The sequence below is a fragment of the Hyla sarda genome, chromosome 2 (assembly GCF_029499605.1).
Source record: "Hyla sarda isolate aHylSar1 chromosome 2, aHylSar1.hap1, whole genome shotgun sequence".
Lineage (NCBI taxonomy): Eukaryota > Metazoa > Chordata > Amphibia > Anura > Hylidae > Hyla > Hyla sarda.
In genome coordinates this window covers 272,254,932-272,279,548 of record NC_079190.1, presented here as the reverse complement: position 1 = coordinate 272,279,548, position 24,617 = coordinate 272,254,932, and the positions used below count along the sequence as shown (strand labels likewise).

Genomic DNA, 24,617 nt, shown 5'->3' with positions numbered 1-24,617 from the left:
TATACCGATAATGAGCAGAAAATAGATAAAATCAATATCAAATCAACCTCTATGTTTACTTTAGTTAATGACTCTCTTAGGACTCCGGGGAAGCCAAAAGCTAAATTGTATAATCAATGAACATATATTTCCCCTCTTGCAAATGTATCCATTTTTTTAATGTATAGTATATAAGATCACATTAAAAATGTTTTTGCGTGACTACCAAACATCTGTATCACCCATTTAAAAATGTAAATGCCCCCTTATACCTAGCTCATAATTAATATGTCAGGAAGGTATCTACAGCATGAGTTTTTTAAAAGGGTATTTTGGTGAATGCATTTTAAAAAGTGTTAAATGGGCACTGTCACCAACTTTATTTTTTGATATGTTGTAGTACTTATGTACTACAACATATCTCTAATATACTTTTTTTTTTTTTTTATTAAAATGGTTTAATTTACATTTGAAAACCGGCCACTAGGGGTCTCCCTCCTACTGGCCGGCTGCAGCCTGGCGTGACGTCACGCCTGAAAAAGGACTGATGTGGCCGGGGATCGGTCCTTTTTCATTCAGCCTGCGCTTGCTCCCTGCCTGTCAATCAGACATGCAGGGAGCGAGCGCATTGGCTCCCCGGCCACTGGCTGGGAGGCCATTCCTCCCGTCCCGCACATCGTCGCCGCCGCTGTCCCTGCACACCCGCTGCCGGACTCTGCAGTAAGTGTAATGAGGGAATGGGGTATGCGGGAGGGGGGTTTGTGATGGAGGGAACAGGGTATGCGGGGGGTGGTTTGTGATTTAGGGAACGGGGTATGGCGCGGGGGGAGGGAGACGGAGGGGACGGGCTAGCGCCGCATGTAACTAACTAATAGTTTATCTACACAGGGTGCCTCCAGCTGTTTCAATACTACAACTCCCAGCATTCCCTGACAGCCAATAGATGTCAGGGCAAGCTGGGAGTTGTAGTGTTGAAACAGCTGGAGGCACCCTGTGTAGATGAACTAAGGGCGGAAGTCCCCCCCAGCAGGCATCAGTGACGTAGTGCTTGCTGGGGAAGTCTGCCTGGTAGTGAGCACACTGCCAGGCAGACAAAAGGCATTTTTAATATAGTAAAAATAAAAATTAAAAGCAGGGAGTGGGTTAGGGATAGATTGGCAATAGGCAGGGACAGAAAAAAAAATAGGGTGGGAGCTACTCTTTAAACCTAAGGCCGTGTTCACACAATGGAATCTTTGGCTGGAAAATTTCTAGCCAGAGATTTCAAGGGTAACCAGGGCTTATAGCAGTTGGAGCTAGACTGCGCGGACTGCATTGCTGTCCCCACAATGAATTTCTGAGCAGATCCGGAATTTTAATTTCTGTGGCAGAATTCTCCACTGAGAAAATTCAGAAGTGAAATTGGCCTAACTGGCATAGTAGGCTTTATAAAACAAATGTCCAGAGCAGAAAACCACTTAATTTCAATTCTAACACCATATGTCTTGAATGACTTAATGCTGGAATTGAACTGTTTGCTTTTTTATGAAGCCAATGAATGGCATTGCCAATATATTTCCTTGCCTGCTTGCATTGTACATGATTGTATATGGTTTATACTTGGTTATCTTTGAAAAAAAATAATACACATTTTTGTCTGCTTCATTTTTAGGGTGCGTTCACACCAGGTTTCAGTTAGACGGCAGCCGGATCTGGCAGGTAAATTTCAAAACCGGTCACTGCATCTCATTCATTTAAATGTGCTCACCCGAGTCAGATAGTCACTCCGGTTGTCTCATTTTTGCAGAAAAAGGAAGAGACCACTGTGTTACTCAGCAGAAGTAGCCAAAATCATAAAAAACAAAAAGCTAGCATTTAGTAATTATATAAAAACCCAGAGCAATGAAGATAGGGAAATCTACAAGATTAGGCAGAAAGAGGCCAAGCAAGTTATAATAGGAAAAACATTAAGGTCATAAAAGTATTTCTTTATTTGTATCCATTAAAATAGAAACACATGCTTAAATAAATGCAATGATATAAGGATAACACAAATATGTAGCAAATCACAGCTGATCCTTGATACTGGACCAGTTACCAACGGCCCCTCTACACTGGCCTTGCTAGTCCGTATGGACCAATAACTGTTAATGCAGGGAGACCTTCCTAGAGAATGCCAACCTGCATCTGGAACCTCCTATCTCTCCCTAGGAACGGAGGAAATCGGAAGGTGCAGTAAGTATTGTAGGAGACCATATTGTTGCTTGATTGTGACTAGCATTGTGCGTAATACCTGTACAGAGTGTATATAAGTGTTTACTATTTCTATACTCACCGAATATATTTTGTGGAGGTCTATGAAAACCAGCTACTAGACCACTAACGGTCTCCTACAATACTTATTGCACCTGGGACCTTCCCATTCCCTCCATTCCTAGGGAGAGATAGGAGGTTCCGGATGCAGGTTGGCATTCTATAGGAAGGTCTCCCTGCATTAACAGTTAGGGGTCCATACGGACTAGCAGGGCCAGTGTAGAGGGGCTGTTGGTAACTGGTCCAGCATCAAGTATCAGCTGTGATTTGCTACATATTTGTGTCATCCTGATCTCATTGCATTTATTTAAGCATGTGTTTCTATTTTAATGTATACCAATTAAGAATTACTTTTATGACCTTAGTCTTTTTCCTATTATGATCTGAGCCTACACACAAGTCTAGAGATGAGCGAACTTACATTAAATTTGATTCGTCACAAACTTCTCGGCTCGGCAGTTGATGACTTATCCTGCATAAATTAGTTCAGCTTTCAGGTGCTCCGGTGGGTTGGAAAAAGTGGATACAGTCCTAGGAAAGAGTCTCCTAGGACTGTATCCACCTTTTCCAGCCCACGGGAGCACCTGAAAGCTGAACTAATTTATGCAGGATAAGACATCAACTGCCGAGCCGAGAAGTTCGTGATGAATCAAATTTACTGTAAGTTCGCTCATCTCTACACAGGTCCCTACGCATCAGTCACTCTCCCCTGTAGTTTATTTATTCCCAAGCAAGTTATAAGAACTTCTAAGGCAAAATAAATGGTCCTCTTGAATATCCTCCAGGTTTTTCCATGCTACTTGACCCTTCTCCTCTATCGAACCTTCCCCCTCCTCTCCTCTAACCCTTCCTCCCCTCCCTCCCGCCCCCACCCTTCCGCCCCCCCCCTACTAACGTCCCGATCCAGTTTCTACCCCCTCTCCTCTTCTATGTTTGCTGTCTAAAGTTAAAGACAAATAAGTCACAGGGGCCTGATGGGATACACCCAAAATTATTAAAAGAGCTTAGTGGTGTACTAGCAAAACCGTTAACAGATTTATTTAACCAATCACTGGTAACAGGAGTACTCCCGGAAGATTGGAAATTAGCAAATTTCGTGCCCATTCAAAAGAAAGGTAGTAGGGAGGAATCAAGCAACTATAGGCCAGTAAGTCTGACATCAATAGTGGGGAAATTAATGGAAACCCTACTAAAGGATAGGATTGTGGAACATCTAAAATCTCATGGATTGCAAGATGAAAAACAACATGGGTTTACTTCAGGGAGATCATGTCAAACAAATCTTATTGATTTTTGATTGGGTGACTAAAATAATAGATAACGGAGGAGCAGTAGACATTGCATATCTAAATCTTAGTACGGCTTTTGACACTGTCCCACATAGAAGACTTATCAATAAACTACAGTCATTGAGCTTGGACTCCCATATTATTGAGTGGATTAGGCAGTGGCTGAGTGACAGACAACAGAGAGTTGTAGTCAATGGAGAATATTTAGAGCAAGGTCTTGTTACCAGTGGGGACCTCAGGGATCTGTAATGGGACCAATTTTTTTATATCTTCATTAGTGATATTGCAAAAGGTCTCGATGCTAAGGCATGTCTTATTGCTGATGAAACAAAGATATGTCACAGGGTTGATGTTCCTGTAGGGATACACCAAATGGAAAAGTACTTAGGCAAACTAGAAGAATGGTCAGAACTCTGGCAACTGAAATTTAATGTGGATAAGTGCAAGATAATGCACCTGGGGTGTAAAAACCCTCAGGCAGAATATAGAATATTTGACACAGTCCTGATCTCAGTGTCTGAGGAAAGGGATTTAGGAGTAATTATTTCAGAAGACTTAAAGGTAGGAAGACAATGTAATAGAGCAGCAGAAAAGGCTAGCAGAATGCTTGTATGTATAGGGAGAGGTATAAGCAGTAGAAAGAGAGAAGAGCTCATGCTGCTGTACAGAACACTGGTGAGACCTCACTTGGAGTATCGTGCACAGTACTGGAGGCCGTATCTCCAAAAGGATATATATACTCTAGAGAGAGTTCAGAGAAGAGCTACTAAACTAGTACATGGCTTATAGGATAAAACTTACCAGGAAAGCTTAAAGGACCTTAACATGTATAGTTTGGAAAAAAGAAGAGACAGAGGGGATATGATAGAAACTTTTAAATTTATAAAGGGAATCAACACGGTAAAGGAGGAGAGCATATTTAAAAGAAGAAAAACTACCACAAGAGGACATAGTTTTAACCCCTTAAGGACACATGACATACCGGTATGTCATGTGTCCGCTCCCGATCTATAATGTGGGGCCACGCCTCTATCAATGGTCGGGACCCATGGCTAATAGCGTGCGGCATTGATCGCGGTGCCGCCCGCTATTAACCCTTTATACTTTGAACGCCACGTCTAAAGTGAAAGTGAAAGCATGCCGGTTAGCTCAGTGGGCTGTTCGGGATAGCCGTGGCGAAATTGCGGCATCCCGAACAGCTTACAGGACAGCAGGAGGATCCCTACCTGCCTCCTCGCTGTCCGATCGCCGAATGACAAATAAAAAATAAACATGAAACAAAAATAAAAATAAACATATATGGTATTGCCATGTGCGGAAATGTCTGAATTATAAAAATATATCATTAATTAAACTGCACGGTCAATGGCGTGCGCGCAAAAAAATTCCAAAGTCCAAAATAGTGCATTTTTGGTCACTTTTTATATCATGAAAAAATGAATAAAAAGCGATCAATAAGTCCTATCAATGCAAAAATGGTACCGCTAAAAACTTCAGATAGCGGCGCAAAAAATTAGCCCTCATACCGCCCCATACGCGGAAAAATAATAAGTTATAGGGGTTAGAAGATGACAATTTTAAACGTGTTAATTTTCCTGCATGTAGTTATGATTATATATATGTAGGATATCATTTTAATCTTATGGACCTACAGAATAAAGATAAGGTGTAATTTTTACCGAAAAAGGTACTACGTAGAAACGGAAGCCCCCAAAAGTTACAAAACAGCTTTTTTTTTTTTTTCAATTTTGTCTCACAATGATTTTTTTTCCCGCTTCGCCGTAGATTTTTGGGCAAAATGACTGATGTCATTACAAAGTAGAATTGGTGGCGTAAAAAATAAGCCATCATATGGATTTTTAGGTGCAAAATTGAAAGTTATGATTTTTTAAAGGCAAGGAGGAAAAAACGAAAATGCAAAAACGGAAAAACCCTCGGTCCTTAAGGGGTTAAATTAGATGGGCAAAGGTTTAAAAGCAATATCAGGAAGTATTACTTTACTGAGAGAGTAGTGGATGCATGGAATAGCCTTCCTGCAGAAGTTGTAGTTGAAAATACAGTGAAGGAGTTTAAACATGCATGGGATAAGCATGAGGCTATCCTTCATATAAAATAGGCCCAGGGACTATTCATAGTATTCAGATTATTGGGCAGACTAGATGGGCCAAATGGTTCTTATCTGCTGACACATTCTATGTTTCTATGCATCCGGCTTTGTGGCTGGACTGAAAACCTCGTCATACCACGGTTTTCAGTCTAGTCACAAAACCAGATACGGTCCAATAATGAGCCGACCCGAGTGACTCCGGTCGGCACATTTAAATGAATGAGATGCAGCACGGGCCTGGCGAAGATACGGTCGCGGCCGATTTTGACATTTTCCTGCTGCCATCTGGCTAAAACATGGTGTGAATGCATCCTTATTGTTTCCTTTCAACAACTAAATTTTTAGCAGTCTTCGATCTTTCCTTTTTCCTATATATGATTATATTTTATAATTATAATTCTATTTCACATTTTTGCATGACGAATCTCATGCAAGCCTAATATACATGTTATGATTTTTTTTTCTAAAAACTATTTAGAGATTTTTCTTTGGTTTGAAAAATTTAGAAATCTTTCTTTTTTTTTTTTTTTTTTACACACAGTGTGACAAAGGAGTTATTCATGAAAGCCTTCTCAAGCCTTAACAATTGGGGTCTATAGAAAACCTTTTAGAACATTGCATTTCTACAGAAAACCAGATTTTCTATAACTTTTGTAATAGAGTAATTTATAACATCCTTGTAAATGAAAGAAAAAGGAAAGAAAATGATAATAAATCTCATTGAATTCATGATACAACTACAATGTAGGGGTAATTGTGACTGCTTCAAAGACTCATGCACTACACATAACTGTGTTAATATAAGTCATGGATCTACGTTTTTGAATTGATCTGCAGAGTTACACATCTCACATCTTCAAGTCAATAAATAAAGGCTAAAGCCCTGACTCAGTTGTGCGTACCGTCATTACTCCATCCAGAAGACCAGTCTCAGGCTTGGGTGGGGCTTGAAGACGTTCCATTGACCACTTATCTACTATGGTGCTCACATAAGGGTTTTCCACATTTAGGATTCGGAAACCGGTTAGATTCACTCCAGAGTAACGATACGGATCCAGGTCCAATGCATAGAGGTCCTGTCCAGAAACATAAAAACTTTGTTAGAACCAAACTATTGAATTATGTAGGTGTAAATATAAAAATTTGAAATATCTTAGTATGCTTTTGCCTGTAGTTGTTATATAAAAAAGTGAGCCATCTGGTCATAATAAGAACCAATGTTGTATATGTCTAAAGTGTTTATAACGAGAAGAGTCTACGTGGCATATTACATACAGTGTATAAATTGAAATACAGATGTCTAGCTGAAGAATTAGAGATACATGCATACTTGATCTAGGTTCTATATGTGATCACACAATCATAATACAAATATGTATAAACATAGTATCAGAACTACACATGGTATTTCAAAATATCTTTTTTAGAGAACCATTTCTGGACTATTCCGGATTAAAAAAACAATAATAGGTTTGTCCACATTTGCCTTCAAGGGGTATTCCAGTAAAAACCTTTTTTTTTTCTTTCATATCAACTGGCTTAACCTCTTCAGGACATAGGGTGTATGGATACGCCCTGCATCCCGAGTCCTTAAGGACCGAGGGCGTATCCATACGCCCGTGGGAATTCTGGCCCCCACTGCTAGCCGGTTGGGGACCGGAGCCGGATGCCTGCTGAAATCGTTCAGCAGGCATCCCGGCATATCGCCCAGGGGGGTCATGCCCCCCCATGTCGGCGATCGCCGCAGATCGCTGGACAATTCAGTCCAGCGATCTGCGGCGATTCCGGGTCAATCGGGTCTCCAGTGACCCGATGACCCGGAATTACTGGCTGTTCGGGGCCGTCTCTGATGGCCCCGAACAGCCAGAGCCTGCAGGGGTGAGGTGGCACTGGTGCCACCTCACGATCGCCCTGATTCGTCGGCCGGATTACCGGCCGACCAATCAGGGCGCCTGCTGCGGGTGTCACTCCCGCACCCGCTCCGCCCCTCTTCTGGAGGACGTGAGCGGGTGCGGGACATGCACCCCGGGTGCTGGGGACCCCGATCCCCGGTGCCCCTGTTGGGATCGGGGCCCCAGGAGCAGCTGCGGCGGCGGGACTGACCTGCAGCGTCTGGATCGTTGGAGGTGAGTGACAGCCTCCTGCTGTTGCTTAGCAACAGCTCCCAGCATTCAAAAAGGGCATGCTGGGAGCTGTAGTTATGCAACAGCAGGAGGCAGACCACCACAACTCCCAGCATTCCCTTATGGGCATGCTGGGACTTATGGTTTTGCAACAGCTGGAGGCACATTCTTTCTATGGAAAAGTGTACCTTCAGCTGTTGTATAACTACAACTCCCAGCTTGCACAAACAGCTAAAGTGCATGCTGGGAGTTGTAGTGGTGCATCTGCTGGTTGCATAACTACAACTCCCAGCATGCCCGTTGGCTGTCGGTGACTGCTGAGAGTTGTAGTTTTGCAACAGCTGAAGGCACACTGGTTGTGAAACTCAGAGTTTTTTTTTAATTAAATCAGTGTTTCACGACCGGTGTGCCTTCAGCTGTTGCAAACTACAACTCTCAGCAGTCACCGTACACCATGCACCGTACATGCTGGGAGTTGTAGTTTTGCAACAGCTGGAGGCACACTGGTTGTGAAACACTGAGTTAGGTCACAAACTCAGTGATACATAACCAGTGTGCCTACAGTTGTTGCAAAACTGCAACTCTCAGCAGTCACCGACAGCCAACGGGCATGCTGGGAGTTGTAGTTATGCAACAGCTGGATGTCCCCCCCAATGTGAACGTACAGGGTACACTCACATGGGCGGAGGATTACAGTAAGTATCTGGCTGCAAATTTGAGCTGCCGCAAACTTTCTGCTGCAGCTCAAATTGCCAGCGAGAAACTACTGTGAACCCCCCGCCCGTGTGACTGTACCCTAAAAACACTACACTAACACAAAAAATAAAATAAAAAAGTAAAAAACACTACATATACACATACCCCTACACAGCCCCCCTCCCCTCCCCAATAAAAATGAAAAACGTCTGGTACGCCACTGTTTCCAGAACGGAGCCTCCAGCTGTTGCAAAACAACTCCCAGTATTGTCGGACAGCCGTTGACTGTCCAGGCATGCTGGGAGTTTTGCAACAGCTGGAGGCACCCTGTTTGGGAATCACTGGCGTAGAATACCCCTATGTCCACCCCTATGCAATCCCTAATTTAGGCCTCAAATGCGCATGGCGCTCTCACTTTGGAGCCCTGTCGTATTTCAAGGCAACAGTTTAGGGTCACATATGGTGTATCGCCGTACTCGGGAGAAATTGTGTTACAAATTTTGGGGGGTATTTTCTGCTTTTACCCTTTTTAAAAATGTAAAATTTTTGGGAAAACAAGCATTTAAGGTAAAAAAAAAATTTTTTTTTTTACATATGCAAAAGTCGTGAAACACCTGTGGGGTATAAAGGTTCACTGAACCCCTTGTTACGTTCCCCGAGAGGTCTAGTTTCCAAAATGGTATGCCATGTGTTTTTTTTTTTGCTGTCCTGGCACCATAGGGGCTTCCTAAATGCGGCATGCCCCCAGAGAAAAATTTGCGTTCAAAAAGCCAAATGTGACTCCTTCTCTTCCGAGACCTGTAGTGCGCCAGCAGAGCACTTTTCACCCCCATATGGGGTGTTTTCTGAATCGGGAGAAATTGGGCTTCAAATTTTTAGGGGTATTTTCTGCTATTACCCTTTTTAAAAATAATTTTTTTTTGGGAAAACAAGCATTTTAGGTAATTTTTTTTTTTTTTTTTACATTTGCAAAAGTCGTGAAACACCTGTGGGGTATTAAGGTTCACTTTATCCCATGTTACATTCCCCGAGGGGTCTAGTTTCCAAAATGGTATGCCATGTGGTTTTTTTTTGCTGTTCTGGCACCATAAGGGCTTCCTAAAGGTAACATGCCCCCCAAAAACCATTTCAGAAAAACGTACTCTCCAAAATCCCCTTGTCGCTCCTTCCCTTCTGAGCCCTCTACTGCGCCTGCAGAACACGTTACATAGACATATGAGGTATGTCCTTACTCGAGAGAAATTGGGCTACAAATACAAGTAAAAATTTTGTCCTTTTACCCCTTGTAAAAATTCAAAAATTGGGTCTACAAGAACATGTGAGTGTAAAAAATGAAGATTGTGAATTTTCTCCTTCACTTTGCTGCTATTCGTGTGAAACACCTAAAGGGTTAAAACGCTGACTGAATGTCATTTTGAATACTTTGGGGGGTGTAGTTTTTATAATGGGGTCATTTACGGGGTATTTCTAATATGAAGACCCTTCACATCCACTTCAAACCTGAACTGGTCCCTGAAAAATACTGAGTTTGAAAATTTTGTGAAAAATCAGAAAATTGCTGCTGACCGTTGAAGCCCTCTGGTGTCTTCCAAAAGTAAAAACACGTCAATTTTATGATGCAAACATAAAGTAGACATATTGTATATGTGAACCAAAAAAATGTATTGGTAATATCCATTTTCCTTACAAGCAGAGAGCTTCAAAGTTAGAAAAATGCAAAATTTTCAAATTTTTCATCAAATTTACGGATTTTTCACCAAGAAAGGATGCAAGTATCGACAAAAATTTACCACTATGTTAAAGTAGAATATGTCACGAAAAAACAATCTCGGAATCAGAATGATAACTAAAAGCATTCCAGAGTTATTAATGTTTAAAGTGACAGTGGTCAGATGTGCAAAAAACGCTCCGGTCCTTAAGGCCAAAATGGGCTCCGTCCTGAAGGGGTTAAGAAAGTTAGACAGATTTGTAAATTTATTCTATTAAAAAATCTTAATCCTACCAGTACTTCTGTCTGTCTCAGGAACTGTACAGAGTAGAGTCAAATCCCCATAGCAAACCTCTCCTGCTCTTGACAGTTCCTGAGACAGACAGATGTGTCAGCAGAGAGCACTGTTGTCAGACAAAAAAAGAACAACTCAACTTCAGCAGCTGATAAGTACTGGTAGGATTAAGATTATTTAATAGAAGTAATTTATAAATCTGATTAACTTTCTGGAGCCAGTTTTTATAAAGAAATAGCTTTTCACTGGAATACCCCTTTAAAGGAACACTCAGAGCAAATGTATCAACATATGAAAGCTGCAAAACTACCCAAAAGTGCCAAAAGGCCTTTGTTGACTACTTATGTCATATATATCTAAGGCCTCATACACAACCAGAGTGATTGAAAAAAAAAAAAAAACCTGTATAGAGAAAAGGGGAGAAGTTGCTCTGTATAGTTTTGTTTATAACAACCAATCAGCTTTCAGTGAGTTCTGGTAACATGAGAGCTGAGCTGCAATTGGTTGTTCTGGGCAAAACCAGTTTTGGCATTAGTCAGATTGATAAATCTGGGCATATTTATTAATATCTACAGCAGAAACTTTTGCGATGGTTTATTGTAAACACTGGAGCCAATCTGCAACAAGTCCACAAATATAGAAAAAATAGATGACACTCACCTGTGTTCATGTGCAAAAATATTTTTATTAAAGTGCATAAAATCCATGCTTATGGTCAGACATGCTCACACTACTGGCATGATTGTATGATTTTTGCACACGAACAAAGGTGAGTGCCATCTACTTCTTCTATATATACTATTTATCTGAAGATAGAGCACCCTGTACCTGTGTGAATTGGAACATTACTCATGACTGTCTGCAGGCTCAATGGAGAGCATTAACCCCTAGATTCCTGTAGTCTGCACTGCTGTGCCGCCAATTTACCTTGTCTGTTTGGTGTATACAATCTGCAACAAATCTGCAATATTATCCAAGACATATAAAGACATAGAGGGAGATTTATCAAAACCTGTGCAGAGGAAAAGTTGCCCAGTTGCCCATAGCAACCAATTAGATTGCTTCTTTCCTTTTGGCCTCCCATCCGTCAGCACCCCCCCCCCCGTGCTGTGTGTGCGGTGCGCCCGTCCGTTAGCAACCCCCCCCCTTTCAGTGCGCCCGTCCGTCATCACGCCCCCCCCCCTCACCTTCACCAGTACTGTGCCCGGCCTCCGCTCCCACGTCTGCGCCGGCCTGACGTCACACCGCATTGCCTCGCAGGGGGACGTCAGATACGTCACTCGCATTGTGCCCGGTGAGAAGGATCGCTGCGCTGGATGGGTGAGTGTGTGTGTCTGTCTCTATCTATGTTTGTGTGTGTGACTCTCTGAGTGTGTGTGTGACTCTGTGTGTGACTGTGTGTTTGTGTGACTCTGTGTGTGTGTGTGTGACTCTCTGAGTGTGTGTGTGACTCTGTGTATTTGTGTGACTCTGTGTGTGACTGTGTGTTTGTGTGACTCTGTGTGTGTGTGTGTGACTCTCTGAGTGTGTGTGTGACTCTGTGTATTTGTGTGACTCTGTGTGTGACTGTGTGTTTGTGTGACTCTGTGTGTGTGTGTGTGTTTGTGTGTGTGTGACTGTGTGTCTGTGTGTCTGTCTGTGAGTGTGTGTCTCTCTGACTGTGTGTGTTTGTGTGTGTGTGTGTCTCTCTGTGTTGTATGTGTTTTTTTTTATATGTGTGTGTGTGTGTGTGGGGGGGGAGACTTTGACGCATTGTGGGGAACCTGCAAGGGAACCTGCGGCCTAATGTGGGGAGTCTATGCTACCTAATGTGGGGAGTCTATGCTACCTAATGTGGGGAGTCTATGCTACCTAATGTGGGGAGTCTATGCTACCTAATGTGCGGAGTATATGCTACCTAATGTGCGGAGTCTATGATACCTAATGTGCGGAGTCTATGCTACCTAATGTGGGGAGTCTATGCTAGCTAATGTGGGGAATCTGTGCTACCGAATGTGGGGAAACTGCTACCTAATGTGGGGAATCTGTGCTACCTAATATGGGGAAATTGCTACCTAATGTGGGGAAACTGGTACCAAATGTGGGGAATCTATGCTGCCTAATGTGGGGAAAAGATGCTACCTAATGTGGGGAAACTGCTACCTACCTAATGTGGGGGAACTGCTGCCTACCTAATGCTCCCCCCCCCTGGCAGTAGCACCCTCATCATCCGCCAGCAACTACCCCCCCCCCCCCCCAGCAGCACCTCCATCAGCAGATCCTGATGGTGGATGATCCTGCCGATGGATGATGGGGGTGATACTGCCAGGGGGGATGGTCAGTAGCACCCTCATCATCCTTCAGCAACACCCCCCCCCAGTAGTAGCACCCCGATCATCCACTAGCAACACCACCAATACCCTCCTCCCGTGGTATTAGCATCAGCTAAAGGATGTTGAGGGGTGTTACTGCGGTTGTGGTATTATATTCAGAGGGTGCACTGTATGGCAACGTTATATTCAGAGGGCGCAGTTTGTGGTAGTATTATATTCAGAGGGCACAGTGGGTGGTAGTATTATATTCAGAGGGCACAGTGGGTGGTAGTATTATATTCAGAGGGCACAGTGGGTGGTAGTATTATATTCAGAGGGCGCAGTTTGTGGTAGTATTATTAGAGATGAGCAAACTTACAGTAAATTCGATTTGTCACGAACTTGTCGGCTCAGCAGTTGATGACTTATTCTGCGTAAATTAGTTCAGCCTTCAGGTGCTCCGGTGGGCTGGAAAAGGTGGATACATTCATAGGAAAGATTCTCCTAGGACAATATCCACCTTTTCCAGCCCACGGGAGCACCTGAAAGCTGAACTAATTTATGCAGGAAAAGCCATCAACTGCCGAGCCGAGAAGTTTGTGACGAGTTGAATTTACTGTAGTTTGCTCATCTCTAAGTATTATATTCAGAGGGCGCAGTGGGTGGTAGTAATATATTCAGAGTGTACAGTATGTGTTGGTATTATATTCAGAGGGTACAGTATGTGATAGTATTATATTCAGGGGTACAGTATGTGGCAGATTTATATTCAGAGGGTACAGTATATGGTAGTATTATATTCAGAGGGTACAGTATGTGATAGTATTATATTCAGGGGTACAGTATGTGGCAGATTTATATTCAGACTGTACAGTATGTGTTGGTATTATATTCAGAATGTACAGTGTGTGGTATTATTATATTCAGTGGGTATGGTGTATGGAAGGTTTATAATCAAAGAGTATAGTGTATAGTAGTATTATATTTAGAGGATACAGTGTCTGGCAGGTTTATAATAATACTTGTTTTCATATAGAGGATGAGAATGCGCTGACATAGTGAGGAGACGTCTGGGCGTCACATTCTACAGACAGAAGTTTTAGCTGGACCAGGCGGTATGTACCATCTGAATTAGATAAGGGAAGACTATAGAGAATACGTCACCTGTAATCACTGATATCATTGTGTATTCTCCTCACTATAGAGAAGACGTCACCTGTAGTCACTGATATCATTGTACATTCTCCTCACTATAGAGAAGACGTCACCTGTAGTCACTGATATTGTACATTCTCCTCTCTCTGTCCTATCAGAGCTGTAGTCGCTTGTCAGTTCTACAGTTATGGTCAGTGAAACCACAACTCCCAGCATAACCTCACCACTGCATAAAGGGGTACTCTACTGGAAAACATTTTTTTTAATCAACTGGTGCTACAAAGTTAAACAGATTTGTAAATTACTTCTATTTAAAAATCTTAATCCTTCCAGTACTTATTAGCTGCTGTATAAGCGATTCACGGGAAGTTATTTTCTTTTTTAATTTCTTTTCTGTCTGACCACAGTGCTCTGTGCTAACACCTCTGTCCATGTCAAGAACTGTCCGGAGCAGGAGCAAATCCCCATAGCAAACCTATCCTGCTCTGGACAGTTCCTGACATGGACAGAGGTGTCAGCAAATAGCACTGTGGTCAGATTGGAAAGAACTACGCAACTTCCTGTGGAGCATACACCAGCTTATAAGTACTGTAAGTATTAAGATTTTAAATAGAAGTAATTTAAAAATCTGTTTAACTTTCTGGCACCAGTTGATATAAAAGTAAATGTTTTCCAGTGGAGTACCCCTTTAAGTAATTCTGGGAGCTGTATATTTAAATGGTGAAAACTTCTTTAACACTTTCCCATTCTGTGGCAACTGGTATATCTGATTATTATACTGGAATTTCTCACAATGCGCTGCAACAGTGGTGTCTGTCACAACAGGCTAAAAACTTACTGGGGGGAGGGGGGAGGTATGGGGGTGACACCATTTTTTACCGCACCGGGTGACACCAACCCTAGCAACGCCACTGGCTATAGGGGGTGCAGAGGTAGCAGTTGCATCAGGCCCTGGTGCCTAAGGGGGACCCAAAGAACATCTGCCCCAAAATAGACCAGTATTATATGTGGCACCTGAGGGTCCTGTTGCATATTTTATGGCTGCAGATTTTAAATCTGTGCCGCAGGTCAGTTTCTATGCCGATTTTGTGCAAGGTTTTTCTCCCACTCTAACTGCAGAAGACTTTCTGCACAAATATCCACAGCATTCACTGACATTTTTTTTTTCTGTTTTTGAATCATACCCCTAAATGTTTTAATGTTGTTGCTTACTGTATATGTTATATAACCTATCCAGAAAAGGAACCACTGCAAAAGGGGACCACATGTAAAATCACAGTATATAGAAACCAATACAAACATTAGGGAAGGTTAAAAAGCACAAATGGCATGGACACAGACAAAAAGGTGGGGGACTGGGGAGAGGGGGGAGAATAAGCAGTATAGGTCCAGTGCAAATCCAGCAGTAAAGTGCTAACACAGAAAAAATGTATATAAAAAGTTCATACAAATAGAGGTATACAGGTAAGTAAATAAACACTAATGTGCTTGTTGATGTAAAGTGCAAATGTGTCTAGCAGCAACCTCCGAAGAGAGAATATATAACAGCACAAGTGTGCAAAAATACAATAGTAGACCAAAAAAATGTGTTAGCAATGTAAGTGCTGTGCTGGAAATGCAGACAAGGTAAAAGGTAAGTTAGAGCACAAGATCAGAGCCATGGAGCGGACCTGCTGATGAATAAGATAAGAAGTAAGAGCCCCCTATAAGTTCTCCAGTCACCCACCACACCTCCGACGCATTTCGCCTGAGCGGGGCTTTGTCCAGGAGTATATGTTGTTACAAAATTTGAATAAAATACTAAACTATATCTACCTCACAAGACTCAGTGAAAAAAAATAAAAATGTTATAGGTCTTAGAAGGTGAAGAATAAAGGAGGGGAGGGTTGTCAAAGGGTTAAATGCTAACTTGTATGTACAGCAATTATGGAGCCTAAAACTTTTCATCCTAGCTTGCAAAAAGTCTCATAGACCAACGTCAGTATGAAATGAAGGAACTTATGGCTCTAGGATTGCAGGGGGACTAGGGCATTCTTCTGGTCCTTAAAGTGAATCACCTCTTTTTATTATCATGTCCTTTTTAGATTCAACATTTTGTGCTGATTAATTTCTCAATATATCTTTATAGTGGTCGGAATAAAACATTTCGTATTTAGCAAAGTCTTTGCTTCCCTTTACACAGCTACTGAGTTAAATTATAACATTCTACAGCTGCTTAGAAGTTTACATCTTAAAAGTTTACTGCATATCGTAAGTTCTGTACATAAAACATGCAATGGAACAAGCACCATTAATGTTATTCTGTGTTCACCTACAGAATGTACATTTACTTATGATTAACTGACAGTTTTTTGGTTTTATTTTCAATAATATGGTAGTTCCCCTTTAAAGAGAACCTATCATCATGGCAATGCATTATACATGGTAACATTTCTTCCTTAAAATCCATGGGAGATGTTCCTGCCTGCATGGATGGTGAGGATATATAGTTTGAATATGTCCCCCGCTGGCTCCTGGGCGGGGAGCTAAACTCACTTAGTCCCATCCTCTCGTGCCTCCTCATCGTGATTGGCAGACTGGGCACTGCCCATATTATCACTGAGCTTCGTCTACTTAGGGAGCAAAATGGTGGTTAGAGCTATCAATCACGCTGAGGGGGGGGGGGGGGGGGTTGTTTACAGCAAGAGCATACTGGACTAGGTGAGTATAGCTCCCTAACCGGGGAATGCATACACACAAGCTCTGCAGCACTCCAGGAACAGTTCAAGTGTGATTTATAGTCCCATGCAACAAAAAGTGATAAAGTATAAATTTTTGTTGCATGGGACAATAAATCACGCTTGAACTGTTCCTGGAGTGCTGCGGAGTTTCTGTGTATGCATTGTCTGGGCAGACCGTGACCGGGTCTGTTCCGCCGGCACCCATTTTATACATCTTTTCATCTTGGGTTTTGCTGCCAACTACAACTCTGTGGATATCCCTAACTGGGGGACTACTTACTGAGCTGGCGGAGGACACTAACATCAAATCCCTACTATCCCTGTGGGCGGGAACATCTCCGGGGATGGTGGGGAAGAAGATTTTACCATATACAACACAATGCCACGCGTAGTAATATATAGTAAAATCTGATAACAGGTTTCCTTTAAGCATACCTAATCACTAACAATACTATAGGATTGCCACATTGAATTGTATCACCTTTTTTTCATAGCTGTGTTCTGTATTCATCTTAGCATGTTACAACTTCCTTAATTTTTTTTTCATACTTTCGAAAAATTGGAAAAAAAATTCTATTTCTAAATAAAAAATTCTTTAAAATCTACCATCACCAAGAGCCGATCCCCCACGATTATTACTAGAGATGAGTGATCAGCGTCCCGCAAACCCTGATTTGACCTTAATTTCAGGATTGCTGCTGCTCGTAAAACTTTCAGAGATTTCCAGTTTTGGCTTATGCAAACTGGGCAATGTGCACAGTAATAACAGAAGGGATGAGGAACACATTGGGCCTGATTTACTAAGAATGGAGTGTTTGTTTTGTCAGGTTTTTAGCTTTCCTAACCATTTTTTACCATGGTATTTACTAATCTGTCGCAGGTTTCCGATGACTTCTGTCGTACGGGAAATTATTTTGCATGGGAAATTCTGTCGCATTGCGCCAGAAATGTAAAAAAAAAACAAAGTGAGAAAAAAAAAGTTTTACACACCTCACAATCTCATTGGGAAAGACTACCCTGCATGCACTGACCTGCATTCAAAATTAACCTGTTGTTCCCCCCCACCTCCCAAAAAAAAAAAATAGAGTTGCATCATCCTCATAGAGTGGGTGTTAGTAAATCCCCTGTACTAATCCAAAAAAGGACTGCTGGGAGCTTTGAAGGCTCTGAAAAATGAAAGAAGCGATCTGATTGGTTGCTATGGGCAACTCAGAAACTTTTCCTCTGGACAGGAAGTAAAGTTTAACCACAAAACTGTAACACTCTGTCGCACCCCAGGACTCAAACCAGTGGTGGTCTCCCATTCCACTGTGCTGCTGAGACAGTGCTGCTTATCTTACTGTTTTACTGTTTTACATGCCGTGAGATCCCCATAGACCACATTGGGCCTATTGGTTTCAATGGGCAAAAAATCACAGAGTTAATGCACTAGAAATAGTTCCCGTTACCATAAATTTTCGCATATGCGAAAAAAAGCGAATATTCGTAATTGCGAATATATAGTGCTATTTTTACAATATTCGTGAATTCGCGAATATGCATTATTCGCGATTAAAATTTGAATTGCGAATATTCGCAAGCAACACTAATTCGGAGTCTGAAATTATGATTTTTAGGCTGCAGGGGCTTGGCGGGAATTGTCCAATTTATTTGCACAAGAAGGCACAGCATCTGGCCGACGTTGCTCCCCTGCAGCAACCTTCACACCACACGCACAAGCACGTTAAAGGTTTGATATACATTCATATATATATATATATATATATATATATATAGAGAGAGAGAGAGAGAGAGAGAGAGAGAGAGAGAGAGAGAGAGAGAGAGAGAGAGAGAGAGAGAGAGAGAGATCAAACTTTTAAAATGGAAAAAAATGGAAAAAAACTATAAAACTTTTTTTTTTAAACTACTTCTTTATCCTCCAGTATAGAGCATTAGAGAGAGTGTTCACCACAGCAAGCAGCACTACTATGAGTCCAGCACCTCCTGCTCTATGTTGGATACTACAAGTATTTCCAGTCTGCCACCTTCTGATGTAAGCTTGATGCTACCATTCCCACCAAACCTCCTGCTGTAGGCTGGTTATTACAGGTCTCGCCAGTCTGCCACTTCCTGCTGTGCACTGGCTACTACATCCCTTTTTTAGGTTTATTGTGCCACATTGTACCCAAAATTCGGGTATAGACACAATTTATGGTGCAATGACCAAAATTGTAGTGCACAACCCAACAAAAGCAGGTCAGATTTACAATAGTAAAACAGTGTGTTTTAACTCTATAGCTATGCAAGGTATTTGGTGCTCTGTGTTGCGCACTGTGCTCTGGCCGTGGGCATGGTGTCCCAGTGTCCCGCGTGCCGGTCCCGGCCCGTCGCTCGCCTTGTCCCGCTCCTGCAACTCTCTCCCTCTCTGGGCTCCAGCATGCGCGTCCCCGTCCCTTGGGGCGCGTGCGCCAGAGCTTTGTTGTTTGAAGGGCCAGTACGCCCATGATTGGTGGGGGCCCCTGACAGCACATTGTGGGTTGTTGCACCTCCCGCATCCCCCTGCTAGGTCTTCAGTGCCTATTGCTTGAGAGAAAGCATTCCCTACTGCCTGTTTTGCCATACCCGTATATCCAGATCTTCCTGCTACGTTTTTTGACTACGAACCTTTGCCGCCTGCCTTGTACTTCTGCTATGTTGACTACGCTACAGCCTCCTCCTTCGGTACCTCGCCTTGCCCAGTTACCTGTGTAGTTGAGCCTGTTGGGGGTAGGGACCTGTGTGTTGCCTGCCACAGAAAGCCCATCCTGCATTGCGGCAGGCTCTGGTGAAGACCAGCGGCACCTTAGACTCCTTAGACACCTTAGACTCCTGCAAAGGACTTTATTACAGACCTTCCTCCTTCTAGTGGCAATACTGTCATCTGGGTAGTTGAGGACCGATTTTCTAAGATGGTTCACTTTGTGCCCTGGCCTGGTTTACCATCTGCACCTCAACTCGCTAAACAGTTCCTTTCCCATATCTTCTGTCTCCATGATTATCGACACATATTTTTTCTGACCGGGGAGTCCAGTTCGTTTCCAAATTCTGGAGGGCACTCTGCTCACATCTTCAAATTAAGCAGGATTTCTCCTCTGCTTATCATCCCCAATCTAATGGTCAAGTTGAGAGGGTGAGTCAGGTCTTGGGAGATAACCTTCGCCACTTTGTTTCTGCCCGCCAAGACGACTGGGCCAATCTACTACCCTGGGCAGTTTTCGTACAACCATAAGGATACCGAATCCACAGGATCTTCACCTTTCTCTGTAGTCTATGGACTTCATCCTCGTCCACCTTTGCCCTTGTCTTCTCTCTCCGGTGTCCCTATGGCTGAGGAACTTCTATGGAACTTCTCCTCCATCTGGAAGAAGACTCGTCTTTCCCTTTTTTGTGCCATGACCCATATGAAATTTCAAGAGGACAAGAAAAGGCATCCTCCTCCCGAATACTCAACCGGGGACAAAGTGTAGTTATCATCTAAATACATCCGCTTCAAAGTACCCTGTTATAAACTGGGCCAACGCTATTTAGGTCCTTGCAAAGTCAAGAAATGCCTAAATCCAGTGGTTTATTCTCTTCATCTCCCTTTCTCTATTCGGATCCCAAATTCTTTTCACGTCTCCCTCTTGAAACCTGTCATCTTTAACCGCTTCTCTAAAAAGGACGTTTATCCTACTCCCATCTTGGGTACCTCGGATGTATATTTGGTCAAAGAAATTCTGGACTCCAAACTCATCAGAGGAAAATGTTTCTTTCTTGTACATATGGAGGGGATCGGACCAGAGGAGAGGTCTTGGGAACCACAGGATAACATCCTAGATCAGGATCTTCTCAAAGGGTTCTTGAGCCGTAAAAAGAGGGAGAGACCAAAGGGGGGGGGGGGGTACTGTTGCGCACTGCACTCCCGTCGCTTACCTTGTCCCGCTCCTGCAGTTCTCTCGCTCTCTCGGCTCCGGCACGCGCGTCCCAGTACCTTGGGGCACGTGCACGCCGGAGCTTTGGGGTTTGAAGGGCCAGTGCGCCCATGATTGATGGGGGACCCTGACGGCACATTGTGGGTTGTTGCACCTCCCGAATCCCCCTGCTGGGTCTTCAGTGCCTATTGCCTGAAAGAAAGCGTTCCCTATTGCCTGTTTTTTCATACCCGTGTATCCAGACCTTGAACTTCTGCTACGTTGACTACGCTACAGCCTCCTCCTTCGGTACATCACCTTACCCAGTTACCTGTGTGGTTGAGCTGTGTCAGGGGTAGCGACCTGGGTGTCGCCTGCCACAGCAAGCCCATCCTGCCTTGAAGACCAGCGGCACCTTAGACTCCGCTCCCCAATACGGTCCGAGTCATCAGCCACACAGGTAGAGGATCCACATCCAGTTCTGTTACAACCTGCTATAATGATGTATTAAAGGGGTATTCCAAACTAATTATTTATCCACAGGAAGCACATAGCTTGGCAATGATTGAAAGCTCCATAGAGATACTTCAAGGTATTATTTTATTCCATTCCAAAAATTGGTTGGAATCCCAGCGCTTGGAAGCTTATTTGAACCCCAATCAATCAGCTTATTATGTACTATACAGTAGATAGGGGATAACTTTTTAAGTTGAAAATACCCCTTTAAAGGGGTATTATGGTGAAAAACAAGAGCAGGAGCAAATCCCCATAGCAATCTTATCCTGCTCTGGACAGTTCCTGACATGGACAGAGGTGTCAGCTGAAAGAACTGTGGTCAGACAGAAAAGAAATTCAAAATGAAAAGAGTTCCATCAGTAGTATCTACAGCTGATAAGTACTGGAGGGATTAAAATTTTTAAATAGATGTAATTTACAAATCTGTTTAATTTACTGGCACTAGTTGATTTAAAAAAAAAAATGTTTTCTACCGGAGTACCCCTTAAAGACATAAACCAACAAATAATTTTGGAACTGAAACCACTTGATGATAAAAGGTGGAGCTTTACTTTCAGAGTTAAAACAATAATAAAAAAATATTACGGCATTCCATTATAAAGTCTAATTATTTCTTGTATTACAAGCTGAAATACATGAGTGTACCTGCATTTTTACCTTTAACGCCTAGAACGCATCGCTTCTTTATAGTGTTTAAAACCCAAGAGTAATCTAGCAAAGCGTATTGGCATGAAATCAACTATGTAGGGTTGCCAGACAGAAAGTGGAAGGGTACAGTAAAAAAACGCATCTTAATGCATTCTTTGGCTGAGATGGATGTCTGGCTATTGTGTTTAATCACACAAAGATCTGCTGTTTCAGGAAACCTGATGACTAGGAAAGGGACAGGAAACCATTAACCTCTTCAGGGTATATTGCCGCAATGCTTGTAATATCTGTGTTTCTTCTTTAAGATGGACTTATTCACAATTTTTTTATTTAACAGAGTAAAGAAAGAGAGCATAACATGCATAAATACATAATGCCCCAATTCATTATCCCCTTCTGGACTTGCTAGGGTATTGTAAAGGCACTTTGAAACATATTTGGACTAAAACATCATTATTCCTAATATCAAAAATAAAAAAAATAAAAAAATTATCATAGATGGGAAATAAGATAAGATTTTAGTAGTTGATCTGTTTTCCCTTAGTCTGTCAGCAGCACAATAATGGGTTAACAATCCCCCCTGAGAGCTGTCAGGACCTGTGAAATTTTTTATAATTAAAACACACCACCTTGTAGTATAAATGGACCTTCCCCCTTTTCCTCATTACGTTATTCATAAAGTATTTTAAAGAAAAGGAAAAAAAACACAAATGATTTGGGAGGGAAGCTTGTGCTGCTGACAGACTAAGGGAAAAAAGATTAACTACTTAAATCTTATCTTCCCTAGCGTCAGCAGCAGCACAATCATGTAACTTAATTAGTACTATCCCTGGGTGGGTGTATATTCTTTACATAATTCAAAACTGATTTAGCAAATTATGTTTTATCTCCAAACAAAAAATCTAACTTATAATGTCTGAAAAAAGTCATTGGCGTGGACCAAGATGCACTGGCACAAATCTTCTCCAAAGGCACCGCACTCCGTTTTGCCCAAGAAGCGGCCGTCGCTCTGGTCGATTGTGCCTTGACAAATTTGGGTGGTTGTAAATCCTGGCTTGTATAAGCTTCTTTAATACAATCTGAAATCCATCTGGATATTGTTGCCTTGGATGTGGATTGTCCTCTTTTATTACCCTGAAAGGAAATAAATAAGTTCTTGTCTTTGCGTAACCCCTTCGTTCAGTCAACATAAAACTTACTACATCAAATATCTTACTACATCAAGCCTAGTGTAGTCAGTCTGACCTCCTCTTCATCAGGAAGGAATCTTAATAATACTTTGTCTGAGTGAAAAGATAAATAAGGCTCATCAGTTGCTAAGGCCTGTAATTCTCCAACTCTAATTGCTGAGGTAATGACCATCAAAAAAGCAGTCTTGAAAGAAAAAAAATTATGGCAGAATTTTCCAGCGGCTCAAAGGGTTGTTCACATAACTGTTTCAACACTAAAGAATGAACCCAAGATGCTACCAGTAGGGTTCTTTTGGGCCTTAGTCTATTTAAGGCTCTTAAAAAAATCTTTAACTTCCTTAAAGTTACACAATTTCTTCTTGAGATAGGCTGATATTATGGCCACTTGAACATGAATCGTACTGTGGATAGTCCCTTTTCAAAACCGTCTTGGAGAAATTCAAGAATCTGAGGTCTAGATGGGGAAGAAGGATTAAAACATCTTTCTATACACCAAGAACAATTTTTTTAACTCTGGTATAAGTCTTGTTAGTCGAAACACTTCTAGAGTGAGACAGGGTATTCAAGACACGTTCAGAAAAACGTCTAGCCTCTAAAGGGGCCTACTAACCTCCAGGCTGTGAGATGAAGGGATCTCAGGTTGTAGCATAACTGAGATCCCTGAGACACTAGGTTGCTCAGTAAGGGAAGTTCCCAGTACATCCCCCGACTCATGGTCATGAGGAGCGGAAACCAGACTCTCTTCGGCCAGAAAGGTATTATTGCTATCCTCTTGTCTTATCTTAGTGAGTACTCTGGGAATCATCGCTGTGGGAGGAAAAATGTATGCTAGACTGAAATTCCAGGAAATTGACATTGCATCTATTGAAAAGGGTTGATCTTGTGGATAAAATTATCTTTATTCCTTGAAGTCTGAAGACAGCAACTATAGCTGATATCACTTTGAATACAAACGGAGCTGAAGTTATCTCAAAGGGGAGTACCTTGAACTAAAAGTGTCTCAATGTTTATCTGATGTTTACCGCTATACACAGATACCTTCTGTGGGCGGGAAAAATTGGAATGTAAAAACATGTGTCCTTTAGGTCTAGAGACGCTATGAAATGTGAGATGTGAGAGGCATGACGGACTCGTTTGTTTCCATCCGAAACGCGTTCTTCACTAAAAATCTGTTTAGATATTTTAGATCTATGATCAGACATGATTTTTATGAAGGTTTGGGGACAAGAAAAACTGGGGAGTAAGCTCCTTCCCCCTCTTGAGATGAGGGTACTGGCTTCAGGGCGGCTAAAGAGGTCTAGGATAGAAATCTCTAGGAATGTTTTCTTTGGTTCTTGAAGATTCTGAGATGAGATGAACCTGTCTGGGGGGTGCAAGAGGAAAGAAAGTGCGTAACCAGACTGGAGTTGTCTGGAAGCTTGAGGTAACGACTTAGTGTCTAATTCAGGGCCAAAAAATCTACCAGGAGAGAACAGCAAATTACAAAGGTGATAGATGGGTTGTCACCAGACCAGGGGCGTAACTATAATGTTCTCCTCCCCGCAGTAGATAGGGCCATAGCTTTAGAAAAAAAACATGATTGTTGATTTGCAGAATCACAAAGATAGTCAACTGCTAAATGTATATGTTTTAATGAGGCTAAAATCTCGTCCCTTGGGAAACCTCTGTCAATATCTTCCAGAACCTTGTACGTGAGACTT

General features: G+C 42.3%; 1 protein-coding gene across 1 annotated transcript in view; it reads right to left on the bottom strand.

The window, feature by feature from the left end:
* Window positions 1-24,617, bottom strand: part of GRIK3 (glutamate ionotropic receptor kainate type subunit 3) — a 669,988-nt gene that overhangs the window by 321,869 nt on the left and 323,502 nt on the right. Inside the window, exon 6 of the mRNA XM_056557135.1 lies at window positions 6,570-6,743. Coding sequence (XP_056413110.1) covers window positions 6,570-6,743 — 174 coding nt within the window. The remainder of the gene's footprint in view (window positions 1-6,569; window positions 6,744-24,617) is intronic.